The sequence below is a fragment of the Sander vitreus genome, chromosome 9 (assembly GCF_031162955.1).
Source record: "Sander vitreus isolate 19-12246 chromosome 9, sanVit1, whole genome shotgun sequence".
In the NCBI taxonomy this organism is placed as follows: domain Eukaryota; kingdom Metazoa; phylum Chordata; class Actinopteri; order Perciformes; family Percidae; genus Sander; species Sander vitreus.
Window position 1 is genome coordinate 21,007,848 of NC_135863.1, and position 20,415 is coordinate 21,028,262.

Genomic DNA, 20,415 nt, shown 5'->3' on the forward strand with positions numbered 1-20,415 from the left:
TTTTTTTTGCCTCTTAGATTGAGCCTATTAAATGATCAGATTTGTTCAAATTGCTTGTTATTTATCTCCAGTGTGTACATGGTCTTCCTGTATCTTTCAATAATAGCTACATATCCAGATGGGGCACCCACACATACACTTAATCCCTAACTGCCCAGTCACCCAGAGCAAAAATTCAAGTCTACAAAAGAGCAGCAAACTTCACTTCACATAGTCTGACATGTGTTTGTTACATCCGAGCTATTTACAACGCCCAACAACAGCAATTGATCGCTCTGTTCCAGATTATTTTTCTCAGCGCTGAAAAGCTGCACAAACAAGTCTCTAATCAGCTCTACTACAGCTGTGATATTTGGCCCATTACAATAGAGACAGCATGTACAACATATCAGACAAACACTTGTGCTGATATAGTAAGAATAATCCACAATGTAAACATTATGCGACTGCTTCGAAAATTACTATTGATCTACATAGACTTTTATAGATTAGATGCATAGAGTTCAGTTGTTACACCTTGTTTAAAAGAGGGGGCCTGTTATGTTATCCATTAACGATCAAGTGCTTTGGGGCAAAAATATAAAAAACAAACAAAACACCCTGTCATTATTTAACTTGGACATTCCTCGCTTGGGTGCTTTTTTTGGCAACAAACACACATACACCTGTTAAGAGACAGATAAACCAATTAATCTTATAAAAAAAGGGCATTCATTAAAATAGAAGTTGAATTAAGAGACATGCTGGACAGTCAATAGTCAAATCAAAACATTTAGTTTTACATGATATTGACTCAAGATTAAAGAAATTAATTTAACTGCAGGATGATTTGAAGCCTTCCTGTCATTCCAACAATTACTGACAAAAAGAAAGAAAAGATCAGAGTATAAAATGGGTGCATCAAAACCCTGTGCTTCTAAATCTTCACACTACATCTCTAATAAGCTGTAGGACTCTTTTAAATGTCTGGATCTGCAGCCCTTTAGCAGAGGTCTGACTTCTGGGCATCAGAGATCAGGGCCAACAGCACCTGCAGCTGGATCAATGGGGGATCATGGGTGGTAGATCATTACTGATTCATGCTCTCCCTGGGGTGCAGCATGTGTGGTTTTATAACTACCTCAGTGCACGTTGCTCAGGTTCTTATATTATTATGATCTCCTTACATGCAGGTTTTGATTTTAAGAAAAGGAAGTGGCAGTCAGGTTATTCCTCCTCCTGCACCTCTCACACACCCAGTACAGGGCTGTTGGGAATGTTTACAGTAACACAAAAATGATGGAAATACCCATCATAAGATATAAATTGCATCCTCCCAAGAATAAAAGACACTTTGAAAATCCTCCAAAATCTAATCTGAATATGGACAACCCCCCTCTGTGTGATGTTCTTTACTTGTGATGGCTTTCTGTGATTACATTTGCAGGTAACAGGCAACATGGGCGGCTACATGAGGTCAACATTAGAACATCTTATAAACACGCTCGCACGTTATGAGCTCCACAAGTGCTCAAAACGCAGATTATACATTCACTCTTGCACATTATCTCTTACACACACACACACACACACACACACACACACACACACACTGATGAATCACACAGTGCTTGAAGGCGTGTTTTCATCAGATTCATCTCTCTACACAGTCGCTATATAGGAGGCAGACATACCGTACAAGGGTCAACACGACAGAAGGCATTGAGGGTGTCAGGCAGTGTGCTGTTACAGGGTAGACGGACATAAAGACAAACGCGGACAATCTTTTAAGGACCACGCATCCATCAAATAATCCTGTATATAACTTTACATATCTCCTACATATATTATATATTATGCTATATAGAATTATTTGAATATAAATTGAAAAAGGGCAGTAAATAAATATTAAAAGTATCTTAATTAAATAGTGCTTTGTCCCCGCCTGATATCTGGAATGTTTGAAGCCTTGCAGCCGGTGTTGTTGTTGTTATTGGGTCAGTTGGACAGTTGGTCCTGTTGTGCTTAGGGCTGGTCTTGGCATATTTCAGCGATTATCTGTTGGCACTTGCGGTCCCTTCTCTGAGGCGGTGTAGGCCAGGGAAGGGGCCAGAGGAAGCCAAAATATTAAAGGCTACAAGATATTTCTCACCTTAACCATTAACACGAGGTGTGTGTGTACAGAATGACATGACTCACCTCTACGGACAGAGGAAAGTAGATTTATGCTCTATGATTGAATGTGTTCATCAAAAGGATGGCTGATAATACCTGCAACACTAAAGACACTGGTGCTTTTAAAAAAAAATGATTGATGATTTGTTTAGCACTATGTTATTTCCACTGAAATGAATGTATTTACAGCACTGGATGGATGTGTGGTGTTGTCTTATGTGTGCTTTTACAACACTGGATCAGCAGAGCAATGGCTAGCAGTGGATCAGGAGAGGTCCAGGGCAGTAGGTGGCAATGTCTGATTGAGCTTTAGACGGGTCGTTTTAAATTCTGTCGTGTCTCTTAGCTGCGGCCCTCCTCTGCAGAGCGCTGGTCCGACTTGAGCTTGACAAACTCCTTGGCCACGTCGTCGTTGTTGCGTTGGGAGAGGATACGCAGGACGGTGAGGCCCGTCTCGTCCATGTGGATGCGTTTACCCAGCGGCAGCCAGCAGGCGACGCTGCCTTTGGAGGCCATGTCCTTCAGCTGCAGGACGGCCATGCCCACGGTGCGGTCTTCTCGCGCAAAGCAGTAGTCCTTCACACACACCTGCAGCTCGTAGCACTCAGGACCCACCTCGCTACTCAGGGTGCTGCAGTGGAGAGGAGAGAGAGAGAGTTACCAACTATCTGTTGATTAAAACAAAACAGCCAATCATTATCATTATTACTCACAAGGTGAAGGTTTCATTGTATTTGGGAGCCCAACTGTTGTTCTTCGACTTGGTGGCATACTTCCTCTTCTTGTCGCTGAGGTGAGGGCCAATGATATAGACCTCCACAAATGGCCGGAATATTCCCTGCGTCTGCCACCTCAGGTCATTGGCAGCCACCACTGAGACAAGGACAGATGGAGGGAACGACAGTGGGAAGGTGTGGGTCAGAGACAGGGAGAGAGATCCATGTGGAGAAAATGTGGAGCGGTGATAAAAAAAGAGAGAGTGAACAGAAAATTCAGAACAAGAAAATACTGTCTCTCCCTCAGGTATCATATTCAGTTTCTTGTGAAAGGGAAGTAACTGTCCTTAAAGCCAGGAAAAGAATAAATGAATTAATCTGCTCTCTCATCAGGAAACTATTCATAAAATATTTCTTTGCTTTGTTAAAGTCAGATTTAAACTCACTCATCCATAAGTTTGATGCTTGAACACTACTGAAAAAAATCTTCTTGCCTATGTGATTTTGGTTGTTTATTTTTTTTAAGAACTTTTTTCTTTTTCTCAATTCTACTTTTTGGCGAAGGGTACATTCAAAATAGCATATCTTGATGGTACAACCTGTTATCGTATATCAAATAACACACTGTGTCACATTTCAAACATGATATGATATGTTTGAAATGGAAAAAGGTCATAAGTGGACCTTCAGTTGGGATTTTTTGATTGGGAGGTGAAAATAAAGAGGGGTTAGGGTCCTTTACCTTTTACTGTGACTTTGTGTTCTCCAGTGTTGGGGTGAGTGAAAATCTCCACATGGATGGACACCTCCCCCACGGCATCGTCCACCCCAGAGCCTGACGGGACACACAGACAGGAGAGTGAGGGGTGCGTTATTGCCTTTGAATGTGGAGACGTGGAGACGTCTTGGTGCTCCTAATCACAGACCAAACACTCACACAAACCACTGTGCCCAAATTGTCATCCTCACTTTGAAAAATTACAGACCAATTGCATTTCAATTGAATTGAACATTGAAAATGGATTTGACCATAACTTTTTGGATACAACACAGAATATTGACTGGGCAAACATTTCTTTGTGCTATTAACTAATCATTGAGTAACAGGAGGACTTAAAATAAGGCATAGTGATCTGCTTGTGCATATGTTGTGGTCTGAAAGTGGACAATCAGACAGAGCTGCTATTAGTGGGCATATGTTTTTAATATAGGTAGTAACGCAGTTTAACTATAATACATTAACTGATGAAGCCTCTTGTGGCAAATCATCTCTTGACAACTCTACAACAACAAGGATAGTTTTGTACTGACCTGAAAAAACTGTATTCAATCCTTCAGTAAAGCATTCTACATTATGATTAGCCATTGTACAGATTCAGAAATTGAGAGGTAATAATTTGGATCCAGTGAGGACAGTAATTTGTGCCCACTCATAGATGCAAGTTGTCTGTTCAGATGCAGGGTGGTTAGTAAGAGGCAGAGAAGAAGATAGGAGAGAAGCTGGAGAAGGTCAACTGACAGTGTGGTTCCCCCGACATAGATCAGGTCAGGACATGCTCAGATAGATCTAGATAGGTGGACACACCCATTCCTTGGTAAAGACTTTTACCCAAGCATGGCAAGAGGAGGGACAAGAAAGGGGAAGGAGCTGATGGAGAGAGAAGCAGCTCAGCCTCTCAGATCTGTCGGTGAAGGACGGCACTACTGATACCCAACTCTCTCAATAAAGCTGTACTGTGGGAAGAGTGTCTGGAGGACTCAAATTCAAGTTCCATATTTTTCAAATATGTTTTTCTTTATTATTTTGACTTGACTATTTTAGGGCAAAGAAGACAGTGATAGCTTCACTCAGCCTCCAACTCTTTTGTCTGGGAGGGAGATGGTGGTCAAATCTTTCCTCAGTGTCTCTGTGTGTGGTTTTGTGCTGCATGTGAAAAAGTGGTTGAGATCCACATACATCTCCAGAAGGATACGGTGACAGATGGACATTCATTTTCAATGTTTTAATTAGTGTCTTCACTTTGTCAACGGTATCTTTGTGGTGACGACAAGCAGCCTGTGTGTGTGTGTGTGTGTGTGTGTGTGTGTGTGTGTGTGTGTGTGTGTTTTAAACCAGCCGCCCACTAAACAAGGTGTCTGTGGGAGTTAGACGGCAGAGTGTTCCTGGCATGCAGCTCTCTGCATCTCTCCAGGGAGCAGTATGGGATTGTTGGTCTCGCTGCCAACAGGACCAAAGAGAGCAGCAGTCATCCATCTGGCCTTGTCTACTCTATGGAGGACGTCCATAAAAGATGGGAAAGAAACTGTGCTGGCTGGGAGGCAGGGAGATGTTTCCAAGAAAACACAGGCTTTTCTTCTTTAATAAACACTGTAATCAGAAGTGCAAATATTTCTACCATATTGCAAATTTTCACCAGAATAGACATTAAATCCCAAACTTGTACTGTGATCGGGTCAAAACATCACCCAAGTTTACTGCATATTCACAAATGACCTTTGCTTACTTCTATTACAAATAATGCAGCTCATAGACTGCAGTATGTAAGGATGACAGTCGCCACTGATCAGCAGCAGTCGAGTTCATAAGAATAAATTCCACTCAGCCTTGATCAGTCATATTGCTCTAATCATCTACTGGTATAAAAAAAACTGTCAAGTGAAAGCTGCTTGGCAGGAAGTTAATTTGCACCCTTGTTACAGTCAAGGACATCCAGAAGCTGGCATGAAAGCTGAAGACATGCTACTTTGTTTTCTTGTCTTCACTATGGAAGCAAAGAAAGACCGTGATCATTAGAATTTCATAAGAAACCGAATACATAACTTTCAGAAGTCAAAGGTTTCAAGTTTTGCTATCAAAAACTTGATTTAAAGATTATTTTACACAAATTCAGATAGAAAATCCAAGTCTAAGAAAAAAAGTGTCAAGATGCTTAAAATAATAATGTTCGAGTCTTAAAAGTCAAGTCAAAAAAGTCAAGTAGCGTCTTTTGAATTGGTGAAATTCAGACACATAAAATCAAGATGAAAATTCAAATTTAAACATTCAGGGATTATCAATGATAAGCAATTGAGTCTCAATTTAATTAATCACACTTCCTTACAATCAGGTTACGTTCTGTCAAGTCATGTGAGCCAAGATAGAGGAGCTCAGATATGCGATTGAAATGACCTAATAGAAATTTCAGACGGGGCAATTAAGACCACACAAATTCAGGCAGATGGTTTTCAAAGTAAAAAATGAACGTTGTCAATTCAGTGGTTTTATGTTGTACATACCACTGTTGTCCTTTAAGAGGACTGTCAGTGTGATGGAGCTTGTGCAGCATCAAATGAAGTCATCCTGTGTGAGTGTTAGTAAGCAGGAGTCAAATCTTTTGATACTAATCTAAAATGACAGACATCAGACCACCTGACCTGAGGGACTTTCTCTGATTGGCTCAATCTGTGGGGGAAGAGAGTTGAGCATCCTTTCTCGTCACTGCTGTAGAGCGGGCTGCACCGCACGTGGGAGCTGTGTGTGTGTGTGTGTGTGTGTGTGTGTGTGTGTGTGTGTGTGTGTGTGTGTGTGTGTGTGTGTTTGAATGTGTTCGTCTCCGTTTGTGTTTGTGTGTGATGATGATCGAGCAGGCGAGGACAGGGAGCCCTCCCAGACAAAACTGAGCCAACAGCCATCATTATTCTATCCTCATCATCAGCGTCTTTCACTTCAAACAGATTGGCCAGGGGAAGTAACGTGGGGGTTAAGGATTTCCTCTGTTTTCCTCAATGGAGACGGACAATACACAGTGCTTCCGCTTCAACAACCTTAAGGACAGTTTCACTCAGTCACATTGGCTCTGCTCAGTCACTCACTCTTCCTCTTGTCCACATGTACACACACACACACACACACACACACACACACACACACACACACACGGCCCTTGGGCCTCTGTGGGTGACATCATGCTGGATCAGGATTGCTCCACACTTCAATGCATTTCTACTCTTTTTGTCTGATGTCAGCACATCATGCTTTAGTGTCTGCTCATACATACAGTCCATGGCGTATGTATTCAGTGCAGTTCCGTACATACAGACATCAGTGTGTACATTACATGCATGAATGCATAAAGTCTATGTTTGTATTGTTGCGGTGGGCATGTACAATATGTTTGTTCTGAGACAAAGATGTTCAATCTGTGCATTGCATTTGTCTGTTGGGATGAGTTTGAGCAGGCAGGGGAGTTACGGGATGCACATGGGGTGGAAGGTGGAGGGAGTTGGGCTTTGGTCTGGAGGCTTTTTGGTAGTCCTGAATGTCTCAGGCCCCGAGCCTGAGTGCCACATACCCTTGTCTGGGTAAACATCCTCACTAGTGGTGAACCTCACCCCCTTCCCGCCGAACACTGGCCCACAGATGGGGCAGAAGGAGGGAGTAGACAGAGAAAGGAGAAACACGTAGAAATGTGAGGACTGCAGAGGTTGAATTTAAGAATAACAGAGTAGAAAAACAAACCAACATTTATAAGTCTTGTCCCTAAAGATGGGAGAAATCCTGACAGATACGTCGGTATTAATTCTTCTGATCTGCTGTGCAATACTGCAACATGCAAAGCTCACACAGATCTACTGCTGTAAAACGGACTTAGATATTGGTATTTTGCCAATTCAATTTTGAACATCCTCCGCTCAAATGGCATTTCTACCAGCGGTGCTCAGGGATAGCACGTCAGCATCAGCATTTCCACAAAGAGGATGGCTGTTATGTAGCCATCGGATGGTAGGATGGAGGCTGAGCAATAGAATCAAAGAGCGAGAAAAAAGAGGGGGCGGCTATTTATTTTTTCATTGCAAATAGCTGTCAGATCATGTAAAGAATAATCTCTGTGTTTCCTGAGGCTGGCTACCAGGAGACTCAACTTTATGCTCTACAAAGCAGCATTTGGGAAACCCTAATATCAAGAGAGGAGTGGGAGACACTGAGTAAAGTGGCTTCGCTGAGAGAGCACAGCAGACTTACGTAACATTAGACATTAATTTCACACTTGGAAAAAGAAAGATCCTGAAAATAAAAAGAATCACAAGTCTCCCAAAGATAGAGAAAGGGAAGAGTGTCACAGAGAGTAAGGACCGTTAGGTTACCTTGTGCGTTCTGTGACTGGACAAAGGTCTTAATGAGTTTGTCTGTTGCCTGCGTGTAGAGCGACAGGGCGTAGTGGAGAGACAGGAGGTCAGGACTCTTCTCCAGGAACGTCTTCTTCAGACCCACACCACCAGCATGGAAATATTGCTAACACACACATACACACACACACACACAGGCGGACAAAGTAGAAGACAGCTGTTAACTTACTTCCTGCTGCAAAATATTACTGAAGAAGAGGCACTTTCTTTGTTCTTATAAGAAAAAAGGGATTTTAAAATGTTTACACAACAATCCAGAGCTGCAATGATTGGTCCATTAATCAATTAGTTGATTGACAGAAAATTATTTATAAACTATTTTGATAATAAATGAATCCTTCTTTTTCAAGCAAAAATGTTAACCGTTTCTCTAGGCTCAAAAATGCTTTTCTCTGTCTAAAAGTATAATAAATGAATTGTTCTTGGGTTTTGAACTGTTGAAAATTGTAATGGGCATTTTTCACTGTACTCTCATGTTGTATAGAACAAATTATTCTTTGTAAACTTAGCTACAAGTGATGATGGTTCCTGTCGCTGTACGAGTTAATCTCTACCCACCTGAATCTGTGTTATCTTGTAAAAGAGATGCTTTTTGATTGAAATGTCTGTTTTAAATACGTCTTATTTTCCCTTTCTTAACCCATCTCAAAGGTACAGGAAATTCAAAATCCTGAATTTGCAGCTGAATAGGTGTTAATTATAGAACTTGCTCCTATGCTTTTTCTTTACCTACTTTTTCTTTTTTTTCTTTTTTTAATGTTTACTTCCTGGTTCAATCTCTGACTTTTAAGCCTGTCTAGTAATCTTTTAACAGGGAATAACAGGTCCAAATAGGGAGCATTCTCTCACCTGAGCATATATGGTTTCCATGGTCATCATTCATTTTATTTCCATCTAATTGTAACGCACATAGTGTCAACACAGTGATTTGTTATTATTTAAATGTTTTTTGTTACTTAAAATACTTTGCCTAGTACATCACGTGCTCCTTCATATAGGTATGGAAGAAACATGATTCTAAATTAAGTTTTCTATAACTTAAACAAATAAAACAAGAAAAGCCTCAAGGAAAAATTGCTTATAACATATCATTGATGATTATTCTTTAAATGCTATAGTTTGTGCTGGGATCGTCTGTTTGTTTGTAGTATTTGTCTATGTTAGTTTAAGTATGTCTGTATTTTGTTGTATTTTCTTTTGTCTATTTTGTGTTTCTGGTAAATTGAGTTTTTGGATTGTATATTATCTGTTTATTGTATTTGGGCCCCCTCCAAAAAGCTTTTAGTAGCTTATTTGGGGTTCCCCATTTCACACGGCTTATGTATGATTATTGTACCTTATGAGATTGTGTTTAATGATACATTGATGACGTGTGAAATAAACGTGTTTAAACATAAAACACAAAGCTGTAGAGCCGCAAAAAGAAAGCTCAAAGTCTTAAAGGTTGGGCTATTACACACCACGTCCTTCACGATCCATCACATCGAGAGTTTGACTTGACAAAACCAAAGCACATACTGTAATTTACTGTAATTTCCATGAGTCATACCTGAGTCTTCATTGTCAAACATTTAAGGTGGCCACTAACAGTGAAAGTCTGCACATACTGTATAGCAGAGTGTTTCTACCTTGATGGTGTCCAGGGCCAGCTCTATCACAGCGCACTGCTTAGGTGTAAGCGCTTTGGCCTCCTCACGAACCATGTGCTCCTGAAGACGACAACAACGAAAATCATTCGTATGTCCTTTCATATGCCCTCCCTTATATTTGCTAGTCAATTAGAGTCTTAATCTGAAGCACTGATGCCAGGCTCAGAGCATAATGGTGTAAAAACATTTTGTACCTTCAGCTTGGACAGCTGTCCCAGCTCCTTGGCAGCGTTAAAGATGAGCTGAGTGCCCTGGAAGAGACAGAAAGATGGATAGAAGAAAGGTAGACACGAGAGAGAGAGAGAGAGAGAGAGAGAGAGAGAGAGAGAGAGAGAGAGAAGTATTGTTATTATCACCACAATGCAGGACAGCAGTAAACGGCTTAGTGTCACACAGAGGACAGCAACGTTTCTGACACACACATTCATGAACAGTCACTCTGAGCCCCTTTACAATTGTCAAGATACTTTTTCCTTCAAGTGCTGTTATCACACTTATCTGTGTTTTATTCCAAAACATTACATTCCACTGCACAAATCCCCCCCCACAGACACAGACACAGACACACACACACACACACACACACACACCAGTACGAAGAGAAAGTGACTCAGTTCGTAGTGAGGAAAAGAAAGAAGACACACTCGTGCACTCATGAACACACAAATGCAAGTGCACGCACGCACACACACACACACACACACACACACACACACACACACACGTTGCACTGTGGTGTACGCAGGTATTTACTGGATGTCCAGCCTAATGCAATACTCTGGTAAGATAATATATCACTAAGTGCTGCTGACTGCACCTTCAAGTCCTATCCTTGGTTCCAGCCTTAGGTATGAAATAAGCTTTTATATTTGCCGTCTGAGAATAGAACCTATTGAAGTTTAAATAATCTTACAAACATCATTACAGTAATATGAGAAAATGAAACAGATTCATTATATAAGAAAAATGTAATTAGTATGAAACTGTGATGCATCTAGTCATTTAAACTGTGTTTACTTTAGATTCAGTCAGGCAAGCGAAGACGATGTTAAACTGACAGAAAATAAGGTAGATAATTGTAGCTCTTGTTGCAGGGGCTGCTGCGATGAAAATAACTACTTTATACCAAATGTTCTCACCCTATGAGCACACTTTGGCAGATAAAATGCACCACAAGTCGCAGGTCAAAGTGCCAACCATCACTTACTTACTACTGACTTTGCCTTATGAGGCTCATGAAGCTCAGCTACTGTCTGTGTTGCGTTGCAGAAATAAACAAAACAGTGCATTGTATTTGAAATCCAAGTAAAATTAAGTGCCGATTAAACTCCTTGACTTGCGATTTGTGGTGCGTTTGAGCTGCAAATGTCTACAAGTAGATTAGAGTGTATGACCTGCGGTGAGGCTGGGAGTGCAGGCAGCTACTGCTACAGTATTTCTCACAGCATATAAACAGCACTATAAAGGAATGTTGTGTAAAAAACAATAGTGAAAAATCTATATTTCCACTGCTTTGTTTGACTGGCAAGCTGAGGGAAGGACACGGAGACACGGAGAGAAGACATTGAGAGACAAGACACATTGATCTAAAGGGGTTTAGTCCTTACATCACTGTGAGAAGCATTCTTCAGCCTCCCCTGGAAAGAGAGCATGTGGTTAATACTTCAAGCAGTGGCCAGTCCCTGCAGTCTGACTTCACTCTCATTGGCTATATGAGAATATGCAATCAAAAGTGCATATGTTGCTTTGCAAAATGTGAAATGTAATTTGAGGATATTCGTCACTGCCAGAGACCTCCCTTCAGTTAGCTAATTAGCTTTACCTCCAAAGCAACAACATCAGATGATTTTGTGCCTAACTACAAAACAAAGAAAACATAGTTTAACAAATTGCTGGTTGGCAGAGCATGAACAGCATACATGCTGACAGGAGTACATGAATGCTGACAACATATACTTTCTGTTTGTTTACTGATTAAAAAAACAAGGTATACCATGTTAATTAGTGAGCTTTAGAGGTGCTGGTTGGTGGATTTTTGAACTGGAGTAAGCTAGGCTAGGTGTTTGCCAGTCTTTAAGCTAAGCTAAATTAAGCTAATTGACTCTGGCTCTCGCTCCATACTTAACACATAGATATGAGAGTGGTATCAATCTTCTTATCTGACTCTTGACAAGAAAGACAGTATGTTTATTTTAATAAAAAAGTCAAACTATTCCTTTAAAAGAAGATAAGCTAAAACTCATACATAAAAACTTGATGTGATAACTTTAGACTTAGAATTTATTCATGTGACTGTTGCACTCACTGGTTAAAACTAACTAAATTGACTCAATGTCTGTAGTTAAGTACAATTTTGATGTGCCTTATGATCATTAATGAAATTTGTTGTGTTGTATATACAGTATATTGGATTTAACTACCCAACAGTATATTAAACAGTTAAAACATTCACAGGTGCCTTAGGTTCTTCTACCTAATATGGACTTTTACTTTTGACACTTTAAGCACATTTTACTGATAATACTTATGTACTTTTACTTGAGCAACATTTTCAGAACAAGAATTTGACTTGTAATGGATTATTTCACAGTGTAGTGTTGCTTTTTTTACTTAAGTAAAAGGAACTGAATACTTCCTCCACTGGTTACACTTGACGATAAACAAGCGCCACAGATCATGTGGACGGAGAAACGCACGTCAATTCTGTTCATTAGAAAAGCCATCACTTCCTGTGTGGCACTACATTTTCTTGCCTGTGTACTATCATCAAGTATACCACAGAATAGACAATTCTAAAAGGTTTTATTTCAAACTAGATGCTTCGTTATATCCTGCAAAAGTCAGTTCCAACACTGGTAAAAAACCATCACATACAGTAGAGCTTTAAGACATTGAGAGTAGGTTTTGCATAGTACGATGAATGCACCTTTTTTGACCAACATCAACTCGAACCGTCTTGTAAGAAAAGCCATTCTGTGCATCAGAATCAGTGACATAATACCAGCATTACAATTGTCATAGTAACAACAGAACATGAAATCAAACCACGACAGACCAACATGACAGGTCTGCAGAGACATACAGTACAGTGTTGTACAGTATACTGAGAGAAGACTGCAGTGTTGAAATAGATCAGACGCAAGCAACAAACCCACAGTGGGCGGTGGAGGGGGGACACAGTTCAAACAGGTGGGAAAGGTGGGGACAGTCGGGGGGGGGCAAAGGCTTAGAAGGAGGGAAAGGGGCTGGGGGTGGGGCAGGACACCAGATACCAAGCCATCGATAGATCAGAATCACCCCACCAGAGTCCCAGTAAAAGGATACAATGCATGAGAAGATACAAGGCAACACTAGGCGCAAGAAAGGAGTACCACTTCCTGTTTGAGGAAAGTGTTCAGGAAGAAGAGACAGCAAAAGAGGGGGGGGATTGTTGAAGGGGGTGTGGGACCTATCAGAACCAGTCAGGAATGCACCATGCTTCTGTCTACTCAAAAGAGAGACAGTGTTGGAGGAGAGAAGAAAAGAGAAGAAGAAGAAGAAGAAGAAGAAGAAGAAGAAATAGAGGAAGGAGAGAAGAAGCAGAAAAAGGAGAATAAAAGAGAAGAGAAAAGGAAGTAGAATACAAAGAAGGAGAAGAAGAAGATGAGGAGGACAAAAGAAGAAGGAGCAATAAAAAGAAGAAAAAGGAGAAGAAGAAGAGACAGAAAGGGACAGATCTGAGAGGCTGTGAGAAGGGAGAGGGTGTGATGTGGGGTAAAAACAGGGGAAGATCGCAGCCACATATAGCAGAGAACCAACCACCGTGGACGGACAGACAGACACACACGCAGGAGTGCTGTACTTACAATCATCTGTGGAGGGAGAGCGGTGGGAGCGGGATGTAATAGTAATCACAACAACAACAACAACAACAACAACAACAACAACAACAACAACCAGAGAGAAGGGTCAGTCAAGCTGCAAAGAGCCCCACATCAATTAAAAAACACAAGTTTGGGCCTCATGGCTGGAGGGACATGGACCAATTGGTACCTGTCTAAAGCCTGGACTAAGTACTAGTAGAGCAGTAAGAGGGGTCGGCTAATAAGTAACTTTACTCCTACAATTATTTTTTAGAATAGAGCAAATAAGAGTTTTAGCTTTTAACAGCAACTTCAACTGAAAAATATGCTTTGCTAGAGATGATCATGTGGCATTTGCACATATTCAGGGATAACTATCTTCTCCTGTTGTTGTCCCTCTCTCTTTTTCCTAATCGGATAAACTCAATTGGACAGGGACTAACTGCAGACCTACAGTATGAGGCTGAACCAGTTGTGTTGATAACTGGCTAGCACTGTACATGGTTACCAGAGATCCATTATTACCTTATTAATAGTGATATGAGGCTCTTTAGTTAATAACCAAAACACAAATAAGAACACATATATCCAAAATAAAAGAAAACAAGAGGCTGCTTTCCAAAATGTATGATTGTTTTTGAAAGTGGGCCAGATCCTTTGGGCAAATATTTTCTGCCACTCTGTTATGAGTTACTCATAAATCAGAAATCTCTCCAGATAGTTGGCTGACAAACTGGAGAGCAGCCATGAGCTGGTGTTAGAATGATATGGTGCACTCCTTTTGTCTTTCAGCTTTAACAAAAAAAGGGGTTTCAACTTGATTGTTTGGACTAATGAAGGTACTGGGGGCAATGCTAAATATAATGTGTGGATAGGATGCCATGTAGATAGCTTGATCCTTTGTTTATAAGAGGGCCATCTTGAATCACAACACACACACAAAATGTCTGCCTTTGTAATCCATTTCCTTATTCTCCACCTCCTCCTTTTTCTTTTGATGCTGCCTTGGCAGTTGGAGCTGTGTGCAAGTTTGTATTTGTGCATGCGTGTATATTTGTTACAGGATTTGTTCATCATTTTTCTTCTGTCTACCTTATTGCTGCAGTCATCATCAGATCAAATATTCGTATCTCTTCGTAGCAGCATCCATGCTTACTTAAAATAATTAGTAAGCTTTCTGGAAAACAGATCCTAGTGATGTGTATGTGTGTGTATATGTGTATCTTTATCCAAACTAAAAATGTTAAATCACTTCTTGCATGTAGCGCAGGCAGAGCTAACAATGAGTGTAGCTTAGCATCATTATTGTGTGTATTTGTACGACTGTATGCCTCTGTATGTGTATCTGTACAACTGTGCGCTCTCACCGTTTGGTCTGTGAGTGGCGGCAGAACGATGGTCTTCTCCATGGTGTTCATCACCAGCTTCCACAGCTCTTTCAGCACACGTTTCAGCACAGTCTTCTCACAGATCTTAGCAAACAAAGTCAGGCTGGCAGGATGAGGGAGACAGGAAGGAGTGATGAATAAAAAGCAGCTTAAGAAGGCAAATTACCACCTCGCAGTTGTATGCCTCTGCCCACCAGTCAGGTTGCATGTTGTATGTTGCATAATGTTGTTTACATCCGTGTTTGTCCAGACTTATATAATACAGTATATGCAGTAAAGACTTTGAAGGAGTTTAATAAAAGATATTAAGTGTATTTTTTTGCAAGTGGAAGTTATTGCTATATTGACATGTATGATTCCAGTGAATCATTTCCATTGTGAAACATGCTTACACTTAGAGACTATTTTACAGAGAAGTACAGAGGACTAATAGAGAGCTCATCACACCGACAATCACCTGAAGCTCAATATCAGTAAAACCAATGAGCTTGTGGTGAATTACCAGAGGGAACAGGAGCTCCCTCATCCAGGAAGGGGAAGTAAAGAGGGTGGGCTCATTCAAGTAACTGGCTCCAATTTGCCCAATATTGGGAATTGTTCCTCATTTCAATTGAGGGTCTAAGGATAGAGGATGTTGTTTCCTGTACATATTGTAAATCCCCTTTAGGGAAATTTCTGATTTGTGATATAGGGATATATAAATAAAATTGATTTGAGCTTTGCTGTATGTCCATTAGTGTGGAAGTTGATTGAGAACACATCTTTGATTCCAAGTGGACGTTCTGCTCAGCTAGAGTCAGGCCAACTAATAGACTTGGGTAAAGAACTAATACATTTTCTTAGTCTTTCTTATGTCTGGATGAACAGTTTGAGTTATAATATTAGCTTGACACAATCCAATACATGACTATGGAATCAAGTAAAAATTCCTCTCAAAAGTAGGTAACTTACATAAAAATATTAAACACTTGTGTGTGTGTGTGTGTGTGTGGATTGCTGGTATAACTCCTCCTGAGCTGCAACTTAACATCACAGACATCTACACGTTGATGTGAACTATGATAACCATTCAACATACCTTCAAATTGCACTCAGAGACAAAATAAGCATCTATGAGTAAGTAAGGAGGTAAAAATAATAAAATGCTCCCAAAGCTAAACTATCCCTTTTAGACTCCTCTAAAATGTCAGACCATCTCACTTGCTGTCAAGGAACTCCATGATGGGCTGCAGGACGTTGTCAGCATCCTGGGCCACGCTGCTGGCATTTCCCACATTTGAGGTTCCCTTCACCTGAGCCAAGATGTCTCCCATCTGCTTCACATTCTCCTCTATATGAGGCTGGAAACTACAGAGGAAAAGTAGATAAGGCTTTTAACAAAGTCTGTCGGTTGGTCTGTCTGTCTAAATATACATCATATTAATGTCACACTCATGTGTGAATGACTTTTTGTGTGAGTGTGTGTCTACCTGACTGAAAAGACCCTGCTGAGATCATCCATGACATTGTTTAGCTTCACCTGCAGGTCTTTCAGGATATCGCTGGCCTCCACACACAACTAAAGTACGTAAATGGAAACACATACACACACACACACACACACACACACACACACACACACACACACACACACAGAGCTGGATGGAGTCTTAGGGCAGGTGGGTTAATAATGACGATAACGGACACATTGGAATTAACAAGACTGTATGAACTAGGCAACTGTGATCAAATACTAACATACGCACACAAACCTGGTGAAGAATACCGGTTGAAACTCGGGAGAGGACAAAAAAAAGAGAATCACTCACATCTTTTCCCCCCATGGCTTCAAACATCTTCTCCAGTTGAACTCGTAGCTGTTGGATGTTGTTGATCAGGATGCAGGGCTGAGGACAGAAAGACAAATGGATCAGCCTTCTTGTTGGTAAATAGAAAACAACAGTGTTAAACTTTTTTTTTTTTATTGACCCAGTTAAGTTGAGTTAAGTCTTTGACCACTCACCACTTTCTCCATGGTGACATAGTTGGCAAAGAGCTTTGAGATGATATCAGCATAGGACAGAAGCACATTGCTGATGGTCTGGAGAGGGAAACAAACAAGAGCAACAAGTCATCAATCATCAGGCTGTACTGAAAACTACATTTAAAGACCCCTTTGTTGTACGCTGATTTTGTAAGGTATGATTTGACTGCAAATTGAACTGAATCTACCTTTGCAAATCGCTTCATGTAGTGTCCTACGATCTGCGGATCCGGACACTCAAGCTTCCTGATGATCTCAAAGCTCTGGTTGAGCTGGGAAAACACGTCCACCACCGAACAGGAGAACAGAGCATGTTCTGATGTGACCTGGAACTGTAGGGCAGGAAAGGTGTGCGAGAAAATTAAAAACCGGGAAGAAAATAATGGGGAAGAGGCGTAAGTGATTAGGGATGAGTAGGTGTAGCAGGTGAGAAGCGTGGATTTGAAAGAAGGCTAATAAGATGTGTCCTCTGGACACATTAGACCTTAGATACGGACCACTAGAGGCTATTTTAAACTGAACCTTTGATATCTTTGCCCACATGTACTTCACCTCAGACAATGTGGCGCCGAACCAGCCATACAGACAGTTAGACAGCCATCTGGTGACAGGAGGGGGCTCCTGTCTCCTTGTAATTGGCTGCTGGTCCCTAATTGGCTATAGGTGAGTGTGTAGGTGCTCTTCTGGGGAGTCTGGGTAATGAGGTGAGGACCGCTTTCCTGCAGTCAAAACTCTGGAATAAGGCCATTAATTCACAAAATCTTGCTGTCACAGACTTGTCTAAATCCCTAAGTAAATTCACGTCTCAAACACACTTCTTTAAACTTCCAAAGAGTACTTTGACTGAAACATCCTCTTAGCCCAAACACACTTTCTGCTTTGAGTCCACATGTGTGCTGCTGTGTCCATGCCTTTCTTGTTTCCTTTGCAGAATGCAGGAGAGGCACGGGGGAAGTGTGGGAGGTAGTGGTGTGCGATATTGCAAAAGTTGGTATCAATCCGATACCAAGTAAATTCAGAGCCAGTATCGCCAATACTGATACGATACCGATACTTTTTAATAATGAAGGTTGATTCATCATCAAATTGCTAAATCTGAATGAATTTTCATGACCCTTAAGTGGTTTTGTGATTTTTACTTTGGATTATTAATAAGTTAAAACCCAGGACAGCATTTTCATATGCTTTGTATACATTTGTTGTGTTCCCACTGTATCTTATAGCCTTTTTACAAATTATACAGCTTGGCGTTGTTTCATTTGTGTTCATTCATCTAGCCACGTGGCTTTATTAAAATTATCGATATTTGGATTGATCCGCCCACCACTAGTGGGAGGCAGAGCGGGAGAGAGGATAATAATAATACTTTGGCTGATAACCTTTGACTGTGACAGAGAAAGTATTAAGGATGGATTACAGTAATTCTGCCTGAACAACAGCGCTTTCAGAGGAGTGAAGTGGAGATGAGGGGAAAGAAGAGCTGAAAACCTTTACCCCATCTTTTTTGTCTCTCTCCAAAGCACCGTGCAAAAAGTCCCGAGACACTTCCTCATTTTCGTCCAGCCACTGAATAACAAATGGCTCAAACCACCTATGGAGAGCAGAACATATTATTAATACATATCTAAAAACTTCTTCTTCTACTTCTCTTCTTTCTAAAAGTCTATTGTTATTTTTTTTTTTTTTTACTTTCTGTTTTCAGTATAGGTCGATGAGTTGCTACTCACGCGGGATATTCAGGCACTCTGCTCTTGAAGAAGGGCAGGTCTTTGCAGTACTCGTTGTACAGCCACTTGACTTTGAAGTGCAGGTTCATGTAATCTGCACTCTTGCACAAGCGATTTTTTTCATGTTCTGAGAGAAAGAATAAAGTGGACAAATGCAGGTTGAGTAAGAAGCAAATTTCTCTCCTGGCGTTTAAGCTATGTCTACCTCCAATTTCCACAGATCTATAATTGTGCATACAGAGACATTGACCCACAGTTAGCGGCTACATTTATCTAATGAGTCTTCAGTGTTTTGACAAGGCTCGGTCAGTTCAGAGGCTCAGTATATCATTGACTTGCACTCACCCTCCATTGCATACTTCATATCCTGAGCAAACAGGTTCCACATCACTTCAGCACTAATTTTACCCACGTTGAGCTCCTGGGGAAATCTTAATGGAGGAGAGAAGGAGAAAGGCTTACTCTATATGCACTTAGAGAGAGAGAGAGAAGGTATTTGAAACTGAGCGAGCAGATAAGATCCTAAGAGAAACTGTGCAGAAGAAATGGAGAAGGAAATGTGACCACATTTGAAAGGTTCTGGGAGTAGAGAATGTGTAAAGGAGGAGTATAGAGACTCACTGGTTTAGGCAGGGGGTGTAGGAGTTCTTGTCCTCCTCGATAATGGAGACGATAAGTGTAATGAGTTTGGACCAGAAATCTAGATTCTTGATGCTGGGTCCCTGCTCCTCCGGAGGCACAGCCCCCTGTTTGGCCTGGAAAAGCAGTGACAAAACTAGAGTCACGATAAAACTCTACACAGACTTTTTTTGGGGCGAGTCTTGCCTGCTGGTCACTTTGTTGAGTGTATAATGGGAAGATCAGCACCTTTGGCAACAACTGCCAACCTGCAATCTGCAGATTATTGTATTCTGCTCAATCACTTGAGCCAAATCACCAAATCAAGTCAGTTTTTTTAACAATTTCTTCATCATCATGCAACAAACTTTAGAACATACTGCACACACCAAACCTCTACTCACATGTTGGATAAAATACCCAAAGGGCCAACCTTCCAAAGGTCAGTGTAGATATTTAATTGTGTGACCATTTAGTACTCTTATGTGAATTTTACTTATGGTACTTTTTTATTGTCTGAGACTTTTTGTGGGGAAATCTTAATGTGTTCTTAATTAAACAACTCATACATATTCAACATTTGCTGCTCAAACAGCTTCAAACAGACTCAGAATGTTAACTGTCTGGATGACTTCTTTGAAACAGCTGAAGATGTGTTAGAAGAAAAGGAAAGAAAAGCTGAGTACTGCAGGGGTTGAAGAGTGAAGAATGATCTTGCAGAGCTTTCGACAAAATATAGCAACGTCCTTCAGGATGAAATGTTTTATTCAAAGGAAAATGCTTATTTGAAATTCACAAGGGAGTCTGAATGGAGTTGCTGCTGTAATGAGGACTCAAAGCACGTTCTAGAAATTCCTGTTGAAATCTGAGTGACGGATGGGAGAGCCTGGCCTACCCAGACTGAGAGGATGATGGGGACTCACCACACACACGCACACGCACGCACACACACACACACACACAAACACACACACACACACACACACACACACACACACACACACACACACACACTGAGCAAAATACAGAAATCAAGCAAAGGGGGTACAGTAACAACATTAAAACAAAACTGGTGGTCAAGTTTAAAATAAATAGTCCAACTATATCAGTAAGCTTTGAGTTAGGCAGTGAT

General features: G+C 40.9%; 1 protein-coding gene across 3 annotated transcripts in view; it reads right to left on the reverse strand.

The window, feature by feature from the left end:
• Positions 1–758: 758 nt before the first annotated feature.
• Positions 759–20,415, reverse strand: part of unc13a (unc-13 homolog A (C. elegans)) — a 46,788-nt gene continuing 27,131 nt past the window's right edge. Inside the window, exons 25-42 of one of the 3 annotated variants that reach the window (XM_078259225.1) lie at positions 19,287–19,420; positions 19,011–19,096; positions 18,666–18,792; positions 18,433–18,529; positions 17,127–17,270; positions 16,918–16,995; positions 16,724–16,801; positions 16,385–16,473; positions 16,116–16,262; positions 14,895–15,018; positions 13,531–13,536; positions 11,293–11,322; positions 9,880–9,936; positions 9,665–9,745; positions 7,995–8,142; positions 3,613–3,705; positions 2,868–3,027; positions 759–2,785 (exon numbers count right to left, since the gene is read on the reverse strand). In XM_078259225.1, the coding sequence (XP_078115351.1) occupies positions 2,497–2,785; positions 2,868–3,027; positions 3,613–3,705; positions 7,995–8,142; positions 9,665–9,745; positions 9,880–9,936; positions 11,293–11,322; positions 13,531–13,536; positions 14,895–15,018; positions 16,116–16,262; positions 16,385–16,473; positions 16,724–16,801; positions 16,918–16,995; positions 17,127–17,270; positions 18,433–18,529; positions 18,666–18,792; positions 19,011–19,096; positions 19,287–19,420 (1,968 nt within the window). In that variant the 3' untranslated portion in view covers positions 759–2,496. The remainder of the gene's footprint in view (positions 2,786–2,867; positions 3,028–3,612; positions 3,706–7,994; positions 8,143–9,664; positions 9,746–9,879; positions 9,937–11,292; positions 11,323–13,530; positions 13,537–14,894; positions 15,019–16,115; positions 16,263–16,384; positions 16,474–16,723; positions 16,802–16,917; positions 16,996–17,126; positions 17,271–18,432; positions 18,530–18,665; positions 18,793–19,010; positions 19,097–19,286; positions 19,421–20,415) is intronic. The other 2 variants (XM_078259224.1, XM_078259223.1) reach the window with 2 other exon arrangements.